The sequence below is a fragment of the Coccidioides immitis genome, assembly GCF_000149335.2.
Source record: "Coccidioides immitis RS genomic scaffold supercont3.1, whole genome shotgun sequence".
NCBI lineage: Eukaryota > Fungi > Ascomycota > Eurotiomycetes > Onygenales > Onygenaceae > Coccidioides > Coccidioides immitis.
In genome coordinates, this window is record NW_004504310.1 from 6569526 (window position 1) to 6588247 (window position 18722).

Here is an 18722-nt window from a genome sequence, read left to right on the forward strand (position 1 = left end):
CCAGTTCCCACAGAACTGTCCCAATATGCTGTTAAACAACCTGATCTCATCCCATTAAGCTGAGCTTCAACCTGATCCCATTCTCAGGATGGGAATTGGGATGGGAATCTGGAACTAGGACAGGAAATCCTGGAACCAGATACCACTCTAGTTGGGATACAGTGGTTTTGGTGATTGGTTTACTTGGGTAATCAGCTTGCTTGGAAATTATGTTAACTAGTGGTTAGATGGGGGGGGTTTAGTGTGGGTGATCATCCAGGTTGCTGCCTGGTTACTGCCAAGCCGCCAAATAACCTGTTTGGACCAGGGAGGGTGGAAGGTATATTATATAATCAGTACAGCATGATCAAGATCACCAATTCAGCTTCATCTCAATCCATTCTGTATTGTACAGGAGCTTCTGCTTCTGATGAATCTACATTAATTGATATACTCTCTGCAACATTAGACAGTATGGCTACTCCAACTCTGAACAGCCAGTCTGTTCTGATGGTGGAGATGGAGGCATGTGTATGGCATGCACTTGATAGTGCCCTGGATGCCCAGCCAAAGAAGACCTGGATGCAGTATGAGTTACATCAGGAGAAGTGAAGGGTAGATATCTGTATTATATGCATTCTCTTGTTGATTCTTGCTCTCTTCTGTCCTGTTCTCATACCATACAAGGCATCTGCATTGGTCTGGCTGACACTCTCTGGCTTCTACTTGCTAGCATTTCTGCTGGACAAAGGGCTTTCAGGATTAGAGTGGTATCCAGTTCTGGGATTTCCTGTCCTGGTCCCAGATTCCTGTCCCAATTCCTGTTCCAAGGATGGGATCAGATTGAAGCTCAGCTTAATGGAATGGGACCAGGTTGTTTAACAGCATATTGGGACAGTTCCATAGGAACTGAAATTGGGATGGAATTGAGACCAGGATCAAAATCTAGCTAGTAGAATGGGCCCGGGACCTGACATGACAAAATAAGATAGAACCAGGATTTCAATATTATATATAGAATGGAACCAGTAAAGTGTAGAATGGGATCAGAAACTCCAGTTCCATTTATGTTGTCAAAAAGTAACAAAATTTGATAACAGTCCTAACATAATTTTATTAATTTATTCAACTTTGGAAAAGTACTGAAATTTGGTAATGCTCTTTGCATAATTGAATTATATCACAAGCTATTAGCTACTTGAGTCTATCTATTGATAACATTGATATATTTCCTGTTTCTCATCTGAATTAAGTAGTGGATTTAGCAGGCTTGCAATCTCTTCCTGTATAATCTCTGGAGTATCTTGATCATCTTGATTATCTTGAATGACTTTCTTGACTAACTTCTCATGTAATATGAGTGCTTTATCCAGCATATACATCTTATCTTCATGTTTAAGCAGCATGATCTTCTTGATTGTAGATGCATGGAGCTGCAATCATCAATAATAACATGTATTCTGAGCAATATTGAAAATCTGTTCTACCCCAACCTCTGTTAAAGATATAGCCAGAATATCTCTTGCCATCTGAGCAACAGTTGAAAAATCAGGCTCTAGCATTCTCCACTGTTCCAGAATTGAAGCTTGAGGTGATATCAAATTCTTGTTATTTAAATATTGCTTCATTTCATTTTGGAAATTTGCTTGTCTTTAATAAAGTCTCTCAAAAATCATTTGCTTAATATTCTAGAGAAGTTAGCAGAGAAGAAATCAGAATAATACTTATAACAAACATACATCATTCACATCAAGTATTACTTCTCTTGGCTGTTCATATTTCTCATAATACTTTTTGTAAAATCTCAAAATATATTGTTGGTATATTTCATGCTCATTACTGGTCTAATCCTCTGAATCATATGCTCTCATGTGGCATGATAGATGGAGAACAGCAGCTACAGCTAGCAGCTCACTCTTTAGATGCTCAGTATCACTATAGTATTTCTGAAATTTTAAGTTAGCAGCTTTGATAGCTTTTTGAATGTTCTCTCTTGTTATCAACTGTTGGATCTTGTCCTTCTCTCTTTCTAAATACTGGAAAAGATGATTGTATGTTGTCTATATCAGATGAATTGTTGGGCCTGTTGTTTTGGACAGTATCTTGGTAAATCAACTGAATGGCTGCAACAGTTCAATTATATACTCTAGCTGCTTCCAGTCATGATCCAATAAGTAAAGTCTTTGGTATTTTGGTGATGAGTTCTGGATTCATAAGTTCACAGCTTGTCAAAGCAACAAGACATGAATACACATCTTATAGATGGAATTCCATCTTGTGTGAACATCTTGGATCATCTTGTGCTGATTCTTTTGTTGATATTCTTGGAAATGTGCAGTAAGTTGGGGGAAGATATTAGTTGCATTGACAACAAGACAAATCTATTGTCAAGCAAAAATTAGTAAATCAACTCAAGTATATCAAGACCATTACCAAATTTCATTATCTTTCTAAGAGTATTTGTAAATGTGTCTGTTGATGCTAGATCATCAGTAATTGAGCTCTTATTAAAGATAGTGGATAGAGCATTATTGTCTGGCTGAATCTTGAGATTGCAAACCAGCTCTTGAACCACAAGTTAAATCACATAAGCAAGACAGAATATTGTTTCACTCTCTGTATTTCAATCAGTTGTCTTGTTCAACTGCTGCAATGCTGGCCTTAACTGATGTGTAAGATGTGCTTGTATGGTACTATTATTTGATACATTATTACTTGTAATTGCAAGAAGATTGCTCTCAAGTCTTCATGCTGCTAGTGATTATTGAAGAATCTCTGTCATATTCTTGCCAGTATAAGCACTCTCTAAACTTTCAAAATCCAGTAAATGCTTACAGTACTTCCAATCCTTTGTAATGTAATAATCATTAATTACTATAAAGGCAAGGTTATTGAGACTTGTTCAATTATTTACTGCCAGAGATATCTTGATTGTTGGATCATGATTAAAGAGAAGATTTTAAAATAGCTGATTGTACATATCATTTATAATCTGATATAATATTTCTCATGTGGGTATCTGTAAAGCCATTGCAGGGTTAAGCATGATTATTAATATGTGGAATGCTGGATTCTCAATAGTATGAAATGAGAGATTCAAGAATATTAATATTTGCACAAGCTGCTGGAGAAAATTATCTTGATTGCATTCAGGAACAGGCAGATCTGAATCTGTTTGAGAATGCTTTGGAAACTATTGCTAAGACACCAGAACCATTACTAAAATTTATTACATTTGGAAAATTAGAATTCATAATCTATTATCATGTTAACCAGAGTGTTATCCTGTCTGTCACCAGTTTTTATATAATCTTTGCTTGTTAAATGCTTCTTCAGACCACTTGTACTGTTTTGAGAAAAGCTTGAATGACTGAGAAAGATTTGGCAATGCTTGCAAATCACTTCTGAAGTGCTCTTAGAATGCTCTGCCACCTGATCAAATTTTAACCAAAAATCAGAATGGTGTTGCTTTGCCTTCCAGTTGGGGTCACCATGCTTCTTATTATTAATCAACTAAGCAGCTTCAGTAGTCAATTATCAAGTAACAAACAACTTATAATACAGCTTCTTTCACAATACAAATTATTTTTTTCCATATTAAACTATAATCAATTCTGAAGAAATCTCTGTAGATTTTGCTTGTTTACTGGCTTCAGCTATTAGATTTTTCTTTTTTTTTTTTTTTTTTTCACAATTAAATTGATTTTTCTCTAAGTTCTGTCTTAGTCAAAAAAGTAATAAAATGTGGTCAGAGCCCACACAAAATTTGATAATCTCTAGATAGTTAGTCTCATTTTATTCTGTAAGTACAGCAATCAACTATAAAATCTTCTTCTTCTACAAAATAGAACATTCTTCTTCAGGAAAATAAAACATTTTGCCAATTTAATAGCACCCCATTCTCAAATTAATATGAAAAAAGAACTAAAAATCTAACTTTCTTCTCTAGATATTAATAATCCAATCATCCTCTGTCTCATTGTTCTTCTCATCATTCTCATCAGAGAATACTACAACCTCAAAATCATCTTTCTTTATCTTCTCTGAGGCAGGTGAACTGTTGTTGTCTTCACTCAGATTCTGTAATTAGTTCAGAAATCCTCTTATCTTCTTCTCAACCCTCTCTCTTAATACACTAACTGCAGCAAGATAATCATGACCATGGGCCATGATCTTGGCCTCAAGCCTGACTATCATTTGGCAGAATCAGGCCTCTCTACATACAGCAATAGGATGCTGCACCTGGCTTGTTTTGATCTAAATATGTCAGAACTGTTACCAAATTTTATTACTTTTAAATTCTATCTTCTTTTTCTGCCAAGCTTTATTCTCAGTCTCTGTGGCCTCTTCTTAGTGATGCTTCTTCTCTTCCTCTCTCTTCTTTTGCTGAGAGACCATGAGCTGATGCTTATAATACTTCTTTAACTTGCTCTTGACAAATCACTTGACCATCAACTCTTTAATAGCTTTATCTTCAATTGTCTTGCAATTCTTCTTACTGCTATTCTGTCTGTAATGGATGTCAATATAATTCAACACAAACTACTGAGAATGCATACCACTTATATTTTGCTTGAATCTTCTTTAGTATATTATGGTGTATCTTGCAATCCACCTCTTCTGCCTTGAATATATCTTTTTGATGATCTTTCAAGATCTGATGGTGCTTCTGTGCCATACAGATCTTCTCTCTTATTGAATATTGTTTTGGCCCCATCTTCATGATTGTATGTGATGAGTTGAATTGCTGGCTACAGAATAATAAGATTATAGAGTATATTAATCAAGTACTTGTATAGAATAATTACTATACACATTGTTTATATTCTACAGGCATGTTGCTATAGGCAAGCTTAACATGTTGTTGCTATACTGGCTACAGAATAATGAGATTATAGAGTGTATTAACCAAGTACTGTAGAATGGTTACTATACACATTGTTTACATTCTACAGGCATGTTACTATAGACAAGATCAACACATTGTTGCTATACTAGCTACAGAATAATAACATCAGGTCAGTCTCTTTTCTCTTCTCTTTCTCTTCCTCTTCTTCTTTTTTCTCTTCAGAGCTAATATTGACAATTTCTTCTTTCTCTCTTTCTTTTCCCCATCATCTTTTTATTTACTGCACTTCAACATTCATATATACAACAAACATATACTGCAACAAAATGGATCACATTAAGAGATGAGTGCTTGCAGAATACTGCTCTGGTGTACATTATTTACTGACAAGATGTTAGTTTTCCCTGTGCATGTTCATTTCACACAGCTGGAAAGAAGCAGCACAAGACTGTATTAAAAGAATGGGCTCTGAAGAAGAGCAATTGACATAAAGTCAATAAAGATGTTAATCTGGCTAACTTTGACCAGAAGAATCTCTGCTCCTATCTCTCCATTCAAAATTGGAAGGCTGGCACTCATATATCAAAAAGTAACAATTTTTGGTAACAGTCTTGATGCTAATTGATAAAAATAGATGCCATCAAGAAAATCTGCCACTTTCAGAGCTCTACTGAGCTAATCTTGCCAGTAACCCTGTTCCAGTAATTAGTTCAGGAAATTACTTTGTTCTGTCATCAAGAACATGAATATTGCTGGTAATATACTATTATTGAGTCACTTCAGAAGACAGCTGAAGTAATCTTGTGTGCTCTGTTTGAGTATAAGTTACTCTTAGTAATGGCATTAACAATTATACTAAGTAATATAGGCTCTGTTATGGTAATGGCATACTGTAAGCACATTACAGTCAATACTGATGATATAAAGCTCATTCTTGACATCAGTGCTAAAATCAGATTGAACTATTTCAGTCCAATTGATGTATCTGATTGCTCTGCCTCTGCTGCCACCACCTGCCACCTGCATGCTGTCTCCACCTCATCAACTACCACTGCCATCTTTCTGCCTTCCCCTGGCACCATCAGGGTCTCTGTCTGTCAAATAACAGATATTAGAGCCCCTGTCTGGTTCACAAAGCCAGTTCTGGAGAAGCAAAAGGAGAAGAAGAAGGAGAAGAAGAAGAAGAAGAAGAAAAACAATGATAATGATGAAGATAATAATAATAATGATTAACTTGTCATTTAGACAGTTTCTGTTTGTTTGCTAGCTTCAGCTATTAGTTAGTTTTAATACTTTGTTTCTTTTGATAATCAAATTGATTTTTCTATGGGTTCCACCTTCATTAAAAAAGTAACAAAATTTGATAACAGTCCACACAAAATTTGATTAGTTTGACTCTTCCCTATAAATTTGACACAATGGGACCAGGAATCCTGGTCCCATTCCAGTCCCACTATGAATCTGGCTGGAATGGGAAATGGAAGTCTACCATTTCTGCTGGAATGGAATATGGGACATAATTTTCTATTTGAGGATGGGACCAGGAAATAATTTCTGGAATAGGGATGGGAACAGAATCTCAAGCTCTTGAGTGGAATGGGACATGGGACTGAGATTTCATATTTGAGATCCCAGCTGTTTCTAAATTCAGGATGGGGACCAGGTTCAATGGGAAATGGGATCCTGTCCCAGTCCCAAATACCAGCCTATTCAGAATGAAGAGCTGGTGACAGAGCAGAAGCTGCTCTGGTTCCTGTCTGAATGTATGGTTGATTGTTCAGCCAAAAGATTCTGCCATTCCTGTGACTGTACAAATGAGAATGTGTAAGGATTTGCCCGCGAACCTCTTACATGGATGAACAACACCTGTGAGGGCCCAGGGCCTAGGCTTGTGAGCTGTTGGGAGTACATGTGTTCTTGTGAGGCACTAAGTCATGTGCTCGCAAGCACACATAAAAGGCTGCCACTGCATGAACCTCTTGTTGAGAGCCAGTGGCAATCTTGTCTAGAAGTCATATATAGCTGTCAATACCAGATCTTTTATCTTGTGTACTCTTTTCTACATACAATTCCTCCTATAGATTCATTATCATGCTGATCCACATGTATGATTCTCACATTTTGCCACTCTTCTTTGGTGACATCTGACAATAGTATTAACATGAAGAAGCCAACCTCCTGAAGCTTGCAAACCTGGAACACCAGCAGAAAACCTACCTGAAGAACAAACCCAAGTTTGCAAGGAGATGACAAACCTTGAAACCACCTCAGCTCTCTTAATCATGAATGAAACCAAAACTAGCATTGTGACTTCAGAGAGAGAGTCTATCTTAGCATCAAGAGATGAAATTCAACAACTTCACAAGAAAACCAAACTACTAAAGAGAATGGCAAAATGGCAAGAAAAGTTGAATACTCTTCAGGCCACTCAAAAGCACTCACAAAGTGAATCTCTTGATATGGCCATCTTCAACCCAACACCTGCAAAGTGTCTGTCAGTCTTGAGATCACCACAACACACAAAGCTCTATCAGACTGGCTCCTATACAAAATATTAGTGGTTCATCTCCAGCATTGAATCCACTTGCGACACAAGCAAATTGAATGATGAGAAAACCCTCATGTATGCTCTCACAGAACTTGATTACATTGAAAAAGATCTCTGGAAGATTTATCACAAAAACAATCTATTGAAGAATAACTGGAATAGTCTCAAGAAATTTCTACACACAAGACTAGAAGATCCAGCAAACTACATGTGAAACTCTTGATGAGCAATCTTCAATCTTCACAAGAGTTTGAATGAAACTGATCAAGTCTATCATTAATGATTTCTAGAGCTTGCAACAGAAATTGGTGAAGAATTTGAAAGCTTTGAAAAAATGAAGAAGAACCTATATATAGGGAACTTGAATGAGCCCATGCAAGCTAAACTGAATGAACAGCTGGAAATACCAGATGATATTAATGAGATAGTAGCACTGACTATCCAACTTCAACCAAGTGTGACAGCAGCTCTTGAAAAGAATGCCTTGCACACAAAGTCTACTAATTCAGTTAGAAGTGCTTGCAGAGATATAAAGACTGATGACTCAAGGCCACAAACAGATAAGAGAAATCAATTCCAGAGACCTGCTCAGAAGATGGAGAAAGATCTTACCAAGAATCACAAAGCTTTAAGAAAAGAAGAGAAGTGCTTTGAGTGTAGTCAAAAGAGGCACCTCACAAAAGACTGTCTCAAGAAGAAGAGTAGCAAATAGAAAATTGGGGAGCTGCAAGTAAATAGAATTAATATAATGAAGTTGTCCAAGAAAAGTCTTCTTGCTCTCTCCCCCATTGTTCTAGGTGTGTGAAGCCCAACTGACAGAAGTATCACCTGGTCAGCACTAATAGACTCTGGTTATCAATCTCTAGTGATTAGCTGGCAATTGGCCACAAAGCTAGTGCTAGAGGTGCACAAGATGCCTATAGAGATTGAAACTGCTATAGATTATGAGAATGTCATTCTTGTGGAAGGGATTGTGAATATATTCTTTGAAGCCTGTGACTCTCAGGAAAACTGGCAGTTGTTCCATGAACAAGTGATGGTCACAAACATAAAAGATGAGATGCTAGTGAAGCAGGGTATAATGGAATGCCTTGTCAAAGTAGGCAAGTTGGTTGAGATGGTGAGAGCACAAGAAGAATGAAAAATCACAACATAGTAAGGATGGTAATGGCCAAGTAGTAAGAACAGAGAAGCATGCCTTAACAGATGCCTAAGCTCATAAGGAATAATAGTACTAAAGAGCCTGTACTAATACAGGCAGCTCTAATAAGGAACAGTGGCAAGCTTCATGAACAAGAGATCTTCATATTCTCTAACTAATAACCAAACTAGCAATAAAGAATGAGTGTGTGGAAAAGTACAAAGATGTGTGAAGATATTGAGTGAGATGCAGAGGCTATGGGTGGTTTATATAGCTTAGAGATAGTAGCTGGGGAGGTTTTGTGCCTTGGACTGGAACAATCTTTGTTCTAATATGGTACTGGAATCCCCACTACATTTCCTTCTGGCTTTTACTGTTAGCATCCTCTGACAACAGGCAACATATGAAACAAAACAAAGACAATTTAGTAAAGAAAATAAGAGGCTAAGAATTAGTAACAATCTGGTAAGAAAAGAGATAGAAAATAAGAATAAAGAGAGTGACAGCAGCAATCTCTAATAGTGATTACCATGATTCTCTTCTTCCACCAAGTTCTCAGGAGGAGGGGAAGGCTGAACTGATGCTGGATCAATGTTGTTGTGCACACAATGCCAATAGGATTTGTTACTAAAAGCTTTCTTTTCAATTTGGTATGTCTTGACAATAGCATCCAAAGCAATTCATGTGGCCTTTAGATGCCAGTTATTAATGAAGTTCTGAGCCTTCTTCTCTTCTGGTCCAAAGAGGATATCAAGCTTCTCAATCACCATAGAGTTGTCCCACCTAATTTGGCCTATCAAGGCATCTGATATAGCTCCTAAGCCTTGCAATTAAATAGCAGTAGAGAATCAATATGGAACTAATGTGTAACAGTTTGAATAGCTGAAAGATGATGATGGCCCTGAAACTAGATCTCTATGTGCAGTGGAGAGCTGTAACCAGGTACCAGCTTCATTGACTTCAAGATGTTCATGGTCCTTCTGAATTGCCACATACCAGGGTAGCATAGTATGCTGGACCTTTTTGCATGGACTGTAAGCTCCATGGGGCAGCAGAGGGCTTGTAATTTGGACATCACCAGATTTGCAAATGATGTTGATCCATCTAATACCAAATTTTCTTTTGTTGTCTTTGATATACATTGTATTCTTAATATGGTGAACATAGCTATTGGTGGATAAGCCTCATTCTTCAACTAGTCTCCACCAATTCTCTAGATAGTTATACATTCCTGACAAGATTTCTGTGCAGTTGCTGGGCTCTTCTGCTGTTAAGATCAAGAATCCTTGTATCATGTTAACACCCCTTCCAGTAGTAATAGCATCTGGAATGTTGATATTAATATGGTGAAATCCAGTTTTATCCCCTGGCTTAGCATACTTGGTGTAATATGGATAGAAGATTAATTTTCAAGCATGGTTGGATCTTGTCAGCATGTACCATAGATAGTATACAGGGTCCTGGCACATGAGTTGTTGGCTGATACTGTAGTACATTGTTCTCAACCATCTGTAATTGTTGTGACCTCCCATCATTTGCTGATGATGGTAGTACATATTGTATTCACCATTGACTCAAGTGAGTACTGTAGTGATGGTGTCTTGTAACCTATTGTTCCACCAGTGCATTAGCTGAAAAATAATGACAGATTCAGTAGTCTCCCATTTCTTCTGAAGATTGCTGGTGGTGAACTTGTTAACTCCAGTAATCTGTGTGTATTGGTTAAAGTTGAATGTTCTCATGTTTGCAACCAGAGAGATAATTGGCTGATGTTTGAATTTGTAAATGTCTAAAGCATCTTCAGCTCTAGCTGGTCTATTTGCCAAATGGAACCAGAGGTAGATGCTGTCATTAATCTTGACTGAGCCAATATTGTGATGATTTCTATGAATGTGAGCCAAATGATTGAGAAGCTCCTCCCTATTAAGTGTGCAAGTCTGCAACCTGAGTTTTGAAGCTATTAGTTTTGCATGGTTATAGTATAGGTAGATATCAGCTTTCTTATTGCTAAATGCCTTTTCTAATTGCTCCAGAATGTGAATAAGCTCTAATTCTGAACACATTTTAATACTCTTTATCTTTTGCAGAAGTTGCTGTTCAAATCCATGGCAACAGCAAGTACCAGAGTGTACTGTCATGACAGATTCTTTATGCTTGTGTTGAGGTATCTCTTCATCACTTTTAGGAGAAATAATGGACTCATTATTATTGCCTAAGCCTTGGAGGGTTTGGTGTGCTGATATGGCTGCAATTCTTTCACTGCAGCACTTTGGAGCTTCTGATTAGCTGGATGGATTGGCCAGTGTGCTGGTGAATCCAAATGGCAGCTGTGATTGGCCAGTTTCAAATCCACACAATCTAATTGACATTGTGCTATGTATAGAGGCTCCCAACATGTTGTGGTTATGTGGCATAGACATTCCACTCATTGGAATATCTCTTGGTGATCTTGAAGACTGCAGTCCTTCCAGTAGACCTCAGGGGCTGCTTGCAGTGGGAGGGCTCCTAGTGATATTTTGAATTGAATGTTGGGAGCTAGATGACTGTGGAAGAGCCAATGGCTGTAGAAGACTGTAGTTGCCAATGGTAAGGTCCTGTTAGCATAGAGCATCTCTTGAAGAAAGTTTGCATACACAGTCAACTTCTTTGTTGACTGTAGTATAATTGCCTGGCAATATAGCTAAGCTCTGGTAATGTCCAGCCTCTGTAGTATCTAGTCTTTGGAGCACTATGCTGTTAATATTATTGGTGAACTTATCCCAATTCTTGTAGACATTTAGATTATGGTGAAGCTTTTGTGCTGTCTACAGGCTCTCCACTTTTAACCATATGGCATCAATTCTGTCAATACCCCATGTAGCAACAAGTCTATCCTTGATCTTTTGCATATCAATGTGATGTTGTTCAACATTCAGGATAATCTTTTGAGCATCATGGAAATTGGCTTTGAAATTAGCATGTGTAATGTGTTGCCAAGCTCTGGATCTTTCAACATATTAATAGAAATGGGCCACTAAGTTAGTAACCATGTCAGTCACTCACATCAGTGTGTTCATTAGCTTGATCTGTAGGCTGTAGTGATGGTGCAGAGCTTGGTTATTGATGTATTCCATAGCTGCTGTTAGATTATTAAAGAAATGGCCATTCAGGTTGACTCCACTGTCTCTGGTAATGACCAGGCCTTGATTTTCAGGTGCAGGGGCTAGAGGAGGCAAGTTGCTTTGTCCAGCCATTTTGAAGGATATCAGTAATCCAAAAAGAATTGCAAATGTCAGAATAACAAAATAGAAGACAAGAAGAAGTGTTAAAAATGTTGAATCTGTGAAAAGAATCAAGCTTGAATATAAAAAACAGTAGAAGCTTCAGAAAAGAAAAATCAGTCTTTAAATATCTTCTGAAAAATTCAGAAAAAGTGAAGGCTTCTGCAAATAACAAAGAAAGAGAAACTTCTCAAATCAGCAAGCAAAAACTTCACTTTGCAGGCAAATAAAAGAAACCTCCCAAAAGAGCAAGCAAAAACTTCACTTTGCAGGCAAATAAAAGAAATCTTCCAAAAGAGCAAGCAAAAACTTCACTTTTGCAAACAAAACACAACAAATTAAACATCTTGTGGAGATATAACAACAGCAAAGCTCCAGTCATCTGGTATAATAGTTGATAATTGTGTTTGCTCCATTTCTTCTTGGTCATTTTCATTTTTGCTCTCACTCTGACCTTGATCATCCCCCCTATCCAAGGAGCTAACATCTGAGAAACTGCTAGAGAGAATATTAGACTGGCTTCTTGTGGCATATTTTTGAGAAACATTCTCCATCTCTTTATCTGAATCTGCTAGACTATCACTAAGCTGCTCCATTCCAGATCTCATAAGGTACTTCTTTAATCTGCTTCCTGCAATAGATTCTTTGATTTCAGTGCTGTCTAACTCTTCAAGATGATAGAAACCTAGTTCTTGATTGGCAGACTTAACTCTATAGGGTTCTAGTCATCAAAAGTGCAGAGTGTTGTTCCTAGACATATTTTGTTCTTCTTTAATATTGTGAAGCAAGACAAGGTCTCCAGATTGAAGAGGATTGGTCCAAATATTATGGATATCATCAAAGTATTTCTTATTCTTAGTGTGCATTTGGAGCTGATGATGTGCTGCTTTCAGAATATTCTCATCTCATTGTTCAATTTGGCATGCACACATCAGAAGAAGGTCTTCAGTTGTTTGGACATTTTATTATAGAATTGTTTGCCAAGTGGGAATCTCAAGTTCAACTGGAAGAACTGCCTCCTGGCCCATTAGCAATCTATAAGAGAAGATACCAGTACTAGCCTTAGTTGTCATTCAATCTGTCATCAGAATTGCAGGAAGATGTTTAATCTAATCTCTTCCAGTACCATTGGTGGCTTTAGCTAATCCATCAGCCAAAGACTTATGACCAACTTCCACCATACCATTTGCAGGAGGATTATAGAGTGAAATAACAATGTGTTTGATGTTGAATTTCTTCAGTAAGGTCTCCACAACATTCTTATTCTCTGGTCCTCCATCCATAACAAATTTGGCAGGCAGGCCCCATCAACAGATGATATTCTCATAAAGAAATTTGGCTACAGCTTCAGCTGTTGCCTTCTTCAATGCTCTAGCTTCCACTCATCCAGTGAAGTCACATCTTGCAACAACCAAATAATTTTGTCCTCAACAGGAAGGCATGTGTTTGATATCTACCCCAACTTTTTCCCAACAGATAGAAGCCCAGGTAGAATGAAGCTCTTCACTTAATCTTTGCAAATCTTTTTGTTGACATTGAGAACAGTGCTTCACATAAGCAGACACATCTTTATACATCTCTGACCACCAGTATCAAGCTTGTAAGATAGAGTATGTTCCCTCTCACTCTTTATGGCCAAATTTGTCATGCATCATGTGTAAAATTTGTTTGCATTGTTCTTTGTTGTCCATGACATGTCTTAGAGGTACACCAGATTCTGCTTGTCTAAATAGTTGATTGGCCTCCACCACATATTTAATTGCTTTCTTTTGGAATCTTGTGTACTCTTTTCCTTCCATGCCCAATGGTTTTGATAGGGTGGTTAGGTATTGTGCAATTTTCTCTGATTCTTCTGAATATGTGGAGTCCAGTATTCTAAGGTCTTCATTATTGAGAGCTTGGCCAGCTAAAACTCTTATAGGGTTCATAAAGGCAAACAGATCTTCATCTTCTTCAGATTCAGATTGTTCTCCAGTATCTAGTTCTTGGTGAGACAGTCTGTCAGCAGCTGTGTGTTTTGTCCCAGGAACATGTTTAACAGTAAAGTCAAAGAGGTGTATTCAAGCTATTCAATTAGTAACCAAAGCTTCTGGAACATCTGTAGCAGTCCTATTAAGTTGGGTGACAAGAGTTTTTGCATTGATTTCCAAGGTAAAGGGTACTTTATAGATATGGTGTTGGAATTTCTTGAAGACTTTCAAAACAGCTCTGCATTCTTGTTTGCCAGCATCATATGTTTTCTCTGAATCATTTCATACTCTGGATTTGTATTGTGTGGGATGTCAAGCCCCTTGTTGCTCCTGAATAATGCATTCTCCCCATTCTAATTCACTGGCATCAACAGCCACAGTGATAAGCAAAGGATCTTGTCCATAATTGATTGGAAGAATGATAGGGAATGAACATAACTTTTCCTTTAAAAGCATAAAGACATCATTTTGCTCTTCAGTCCATGACCATATAACATTTTGTTGAAGCAGATAATGTAAAGGTTTAGTTATTCAACTGTAATGCTCTATGAGTATTCAGAAATATCCAGCAAGCTCTAGAAATCCTCATAATTCTGTAATGCTTGTAGGAGTAGGCCAATTTGCAATTTTAGCCATCTTAGTTTTCTCAGATTGTTGTCTGTCATAGTTGCAGATCCATCCAACAATGTTAACTCCAGACATGCAGAATTGAGATTTGACATCAGAGATTCTAGCTTCAGAGATTTTGACAAGCCATAGAACATAGTCCAGATTCTGCAGATGGTCATAAACAAATCTTCTTATTCCTGGAAGAACTTCAGTTTCATCTTTGATACACAATCTCTTTACCCCAAGATCATCTATAAAGGCTCAAGCAATCTCTGGAAAAACTTCTCATATAATCTTCATTATCCCACATTGGGCTTGAGCTGGCAAATTTGTTGCCCCTTGGACTAAAGTTATATGGTGAAAGAGCCCAATAGGGGTTGCAATGGCTGTCATATCCCTGCTCTCTTCAGCTAATGGAAAATTATCATATTCAGAGAACAAGTCATATAGACTAGCCATAACAAGTCTGCTGAAGTCTTCAGTATATTTGTTAACATTAGAAGAAATAAAAGCATCTCAAATAGTAACTTTATTGTACATATGTGCTGTGTTGACTAAATGATATTTGCCTTTCTGTTTCTTTGCAACCAGAAAATAGGGGTTGGTATATGAACCATGGCAAGACTCCAATGTTTTAGCTTCTAACCTGTCCTGAATGATTTTAATTAGCTTATCATGTAGAGCACAAGAAATTCAGTAAGTCTTAGTCTGCCAAGCTTTATGAGACTCTGTCTTAATAACCTGTGGAGGCAAGCATTCAGAATAAACACCATATAGGTCTTTGAATGACCACACCAACACCTCTTCATGTTTATAAAGAACTGATATGAAAAATTCCTTCTCCTGACTTGTTAGTTCAAATCCAATTTTGAGCTTCTCAATTCTCTCATTTGTTAGCTGTTCTCCAACAGGAAAAGATGTAATTCTAGGCCTAATGTGGTCATCAAATTTATAATTAAACACAACACATTTCTTCTCAGGGTAATACTTATTGAAACAAACATCCACTCAATTATCTAGACCTTCTGGTTTGCTTCCATCAGATTTTCCAGGTGCTAATGATCTTATCTTATCAGCTTTCTGCTTATAAGCAGTGCACACTCTCCAGACTTCTGAAGAAGGCAGCCTGATGTTCCAGCCACTATTGAAAATGTCAACTTGATGTGATTTCTTCATGACAAAATCATGATTTTTATTCAGAGATGCATAAATTGATTGAGCACTTCATGGAATAGGTTTTTGAATTAAGCTGGAATTAATATCATGTGTGTAATGTTCACAGTGAGCTGTAACACTGTCTGGATTGGGAAGCAGAGGACAGAAAATCTGAACTTCTGATGCAAAATTATTCTTGTCCTCTGATTGATTCATTTGATTCACCAGCATGCTGGTTAATCCAATTAGGCTTAGTGTGCTTTTGGATTCACCATTGCTGGAACTATGTTTCTTCTTATTGCTGTAGCCATCAACACTGGTACTGCTGTCAATGCTTCTGACTTCTCTATTCTTTTCAACCTCCTGATCTTCAATCTTCTTATCATTAATTCTTATACCCATTGTCTTTGTTGCATTTTCTTTATTCTCATCAGGCCTTGTATCCACAGGCACCTGCCTGATTAAATATCCATTGAATCATTTAAATGATTGCTGTTTGATTTATCAGTTGCATACCTCATGTTGCTCAAGCTTGGCTTAAAGTCTTCAAAAACTAGACAACATGTTCATTTCTCATTATAAATTTTACAGTTCACTTCTCTATCATCTGAGGTGTTGCATTCCCAACAGACAGTAAATTGTCAAGGTCTTTCAAGAATAAGTTGCTGATCCCCTCCCTCAAATATAAGAAAAGGGGTATAGGTAATAATGTCTCCAATCTGAACAGGCACTTCATCACAAAACACATAAAAAGAAGCAACTTCTCCTGTTTGAACAACCATAGTTACTCACAGCTTATTTTCCATCAGCAGATTTAACATTTCAGTGTACTTCTGAGACAACAAATTGATTTCTGAACCAGTATCAATCAACACCATTAATTCTTGTTAGTTTATAGTGACTGGTGCATATAATAAATACATTCCATATGCTCTTTTGGATTTTGGTACCATGGGCTTTAATGTAAGTCAACTGGAATTGATCTTTAGCTCAGGCTGAACCAGTTTGGAGACTCCAACCTTTGCATGACTTTTGCTAGTACTGTTATTCCAACCTGATCCAAAGAACACTTGATGAAGCTTTGGTGATACATCTATAAGCTTCTTGACTGACACTTCAACCTTCCCATTGAGAATTCAACTCATTAATTTATTGGCATCTGTTGAATTGTGGATCTGAGAGAATAAATGATCTGTTGCAGAATATCTTGATCTTTATTTCTCCACAGTCTTGTTCTGAATTTCAGGCTTCTTCTGATTGATTGGTTCAATGTCTTCCATGATATTATCATTAACACTAGCTTGATTATCCTGGTAGGTAATAAATTGTCCAGTATGCTGAGTATGGGGTGTTGCAATCTTAGCTTTTTGACTGTTCTTAGCTTCTCCAACAGTTCCAATATTAACTGATGTTCTTTCTTCCAGTGGTTCATATTCCTTATCTGAATCAGATTCTCCATCAGACATTAGATATGCAAGTTGTTCTGCTTGGACCTTCATACTGGTTGAATTTGCTGGAGGTGTCTCTTCTTGCTGATTGGTTTTCTTTTTAGAGCTTGTTAACTCTGGAATTGCCCATTCATCCTCTCTTATAGACTGTACAATATACATGTTTGGTATTCCAGGTTTAGGAGTGACAACTTGATAGTTTTGACCAGGGGAACTCATGCACAAGTTCCCTTCATCATCAATATAACAGAACCTGTTATTCACATTGGATTGGTATTCATAACACTGAGATTGACAGTATCCAGGTTTTCCACAGTAAAAGCATGAGAAACATGTCAAAATTTCTCCAGTTTGAGCTCCTCCTCAGCCACTAGAACAATAGCTTGTCATTAGTGAACCATTTCAAGCCACATAAGGATTAACTAATTGTGGTTGGGTGTTCTCTTGTACTGTTGCAGAATTAGTAGTCACATTTGTTGTATAATTTGGTATGGGTTTCAGAGGCCCTTCCCTCTGCAGCATATAGTACTGATTGGAATTCTCTTGTATCTGATTTGACTGTACTCTCATGGCTAATGCCAAATTTGTAAACTTATTGATCATCTTTTCAATTGCAGCTTCAATATTGGTGCTCTCAGAGCTCTTGGCTTTGAATTTCAATTCAGATTCTTCAGTCTTCACAGAACTAGCTGTTTTCTTTGGAGTCTTAACTATAGGGGGTTTGTTAGCTAATTAATATCACTCACCAAGCTTTTCCATTTCCTTCTGCTTCATTTCATCTTCTTCAAAGATCTTCTTATTCCCTTCATACTGGTTGATTAAATCCATGGTTACTTGAACAACCTTCCTAAAATCAATAGATGACATATTGTCTGAAAGATTGAGCTTTGCCTTGTCAATAATCTTATTCCAGAGCTTCTCAGACAGCCTCTGAAAAAACCAAGACATCTTAGTGAATTCATCAAGCCTTCCATTGGCTTGTACTGTACTGGTGATAGTAGTGTATTCTTGAACATAGGCACAAATATTACTATCCCAAGCACATGGTTTCTTTGTAATTGCTTGAAGATAATTCTGATGGTGAATCTTGTAAGTAATGTCCTGATCACAAAATTCATGAATAATCTCTTTAGAGAATACTTCCCAATTATCTTTCTTGTAGCCTTCTAAGGTCTTCATCCATTCTCCAATCCATGTAACACAGTACCTAGCTAACTGTTTGATAATGTTCTTAGAGTCAATTACCCCATGATCCTTGCACATTTGATAAAACCTTTCAATAAACAAGGTAGCATCTCTGCCATCAAATCAAGGTGCATTTGCCATGCCAGAGGAAGGTATAGAAATGTGGGAGTGAACCACAATTCTCCTGTTCTCACCTTGTGACATAGTCATGTATGATCCTGTAGTACCTTCAACCATAGTTGATTCTGATCCTGATTTCTTGATTTCTTGATCTTTAGTCATGTCACACAGTATGTTCTGTTGTTTCTCAATGATTCAATATCTTTCCAAAAAAAACCTATTTATCAGGCAAGCTTTAGATAAGAGCCATTCAAATCTAAGCTCCCTAACCTTGTTCCTAAACAAAAACCTGATTAGTACTGTATTCCTAGTCCATAAGATCTTACCTTGAAATAGTGTATTGCTTCATGTGTCTCAGAATTTGTTTTTCTTTCTTGGCAGCCACCAAATCACTACATCATCATCTTCAGGTCTCAGCTTGGTCACCAAATGAAGCAGGATATGATGGAATGCCTCAT

At 37.2% G+C, this 18722-nt stretch overlaps 4 protein-coding genes across 4 annotated transcripts; 3 read left to right on the plus strand and 1 right to left on the minus strand.

Annotated features, from left to right (window-relative positions):
• Positions 1-453: 453 nt before the first annotated feature.
• Positions 454-932, plus strand: CIMG_12844 (uncharacterized protein; the record flags this gene model as incomplete). The annotated part of the gene is made up of 2 exons (XM_001246967.1): positions 454-566; positions 713-932. The coding sequence occupies 2 exons, from the start codon at positions 454-456 to the stop codon at positions 930-932; spliced, it is 333 nt and encodes a 110-aa protein (XP_001246968.1).
• Positions 933-3924: 2992 nt separating this feature from the next.
• Positions 3925-4816, minus strand: CIMG_12845 (uncharacterized protein; the record flags this gene model as incomplete). The annotated part of the gene is made up of 5 exons (XM_001246966.2): positions 3925-4059; positions 4204-4236; positions 4429-4489; positions 4660-4730; positions 4793-4816. The coding sequence occupies 5 exons, from the start codon at positions 4814-4816 to the stop codon at positions 3925-3927; spliced, it is 324 nt and encodes a 107-aa protein (XP_001246967.2).
• Positions 4817-5570: 754 nt separating this feature from the next.
• Positions 5571-6061, plus strand: CIMG_12846 (uncharacterized protein; the record flags this gene model as incomplete). Its single annotated transcript, XM_001246965.1, has 2 exons — positions 5571-5583; positions 5697-6061. The coding sequence occupies 2 exons, from the start codon at positions 5571-5573 to the stop codon at positions 6059-6061; spliced, it is 378 nt and encodes a 125-aa protein (XP_001246966.1).
• Positions 6062-6919: 858 nt separating this feature from the next.
• Positions 6920-8517, plus strand: CIMG_12847 (uncharacterized protein; the record flags this gene model as incomplete). The annotated part of the gene is made up of 4 exons (XM_001246964.2): positions 6920-6933; positions 6999-7318; positions 7733-8077; positions 8243-8517. 4 exons carry the CDS (start codon positions 6920-6922, stop codon positions 8515-8517), a joined length of 954 nt encoding a protein of 317 aa, XP_001246965.2.
• Between the last annotated feature and the right edge of the window lie 10205 nt (positions 8518-18722).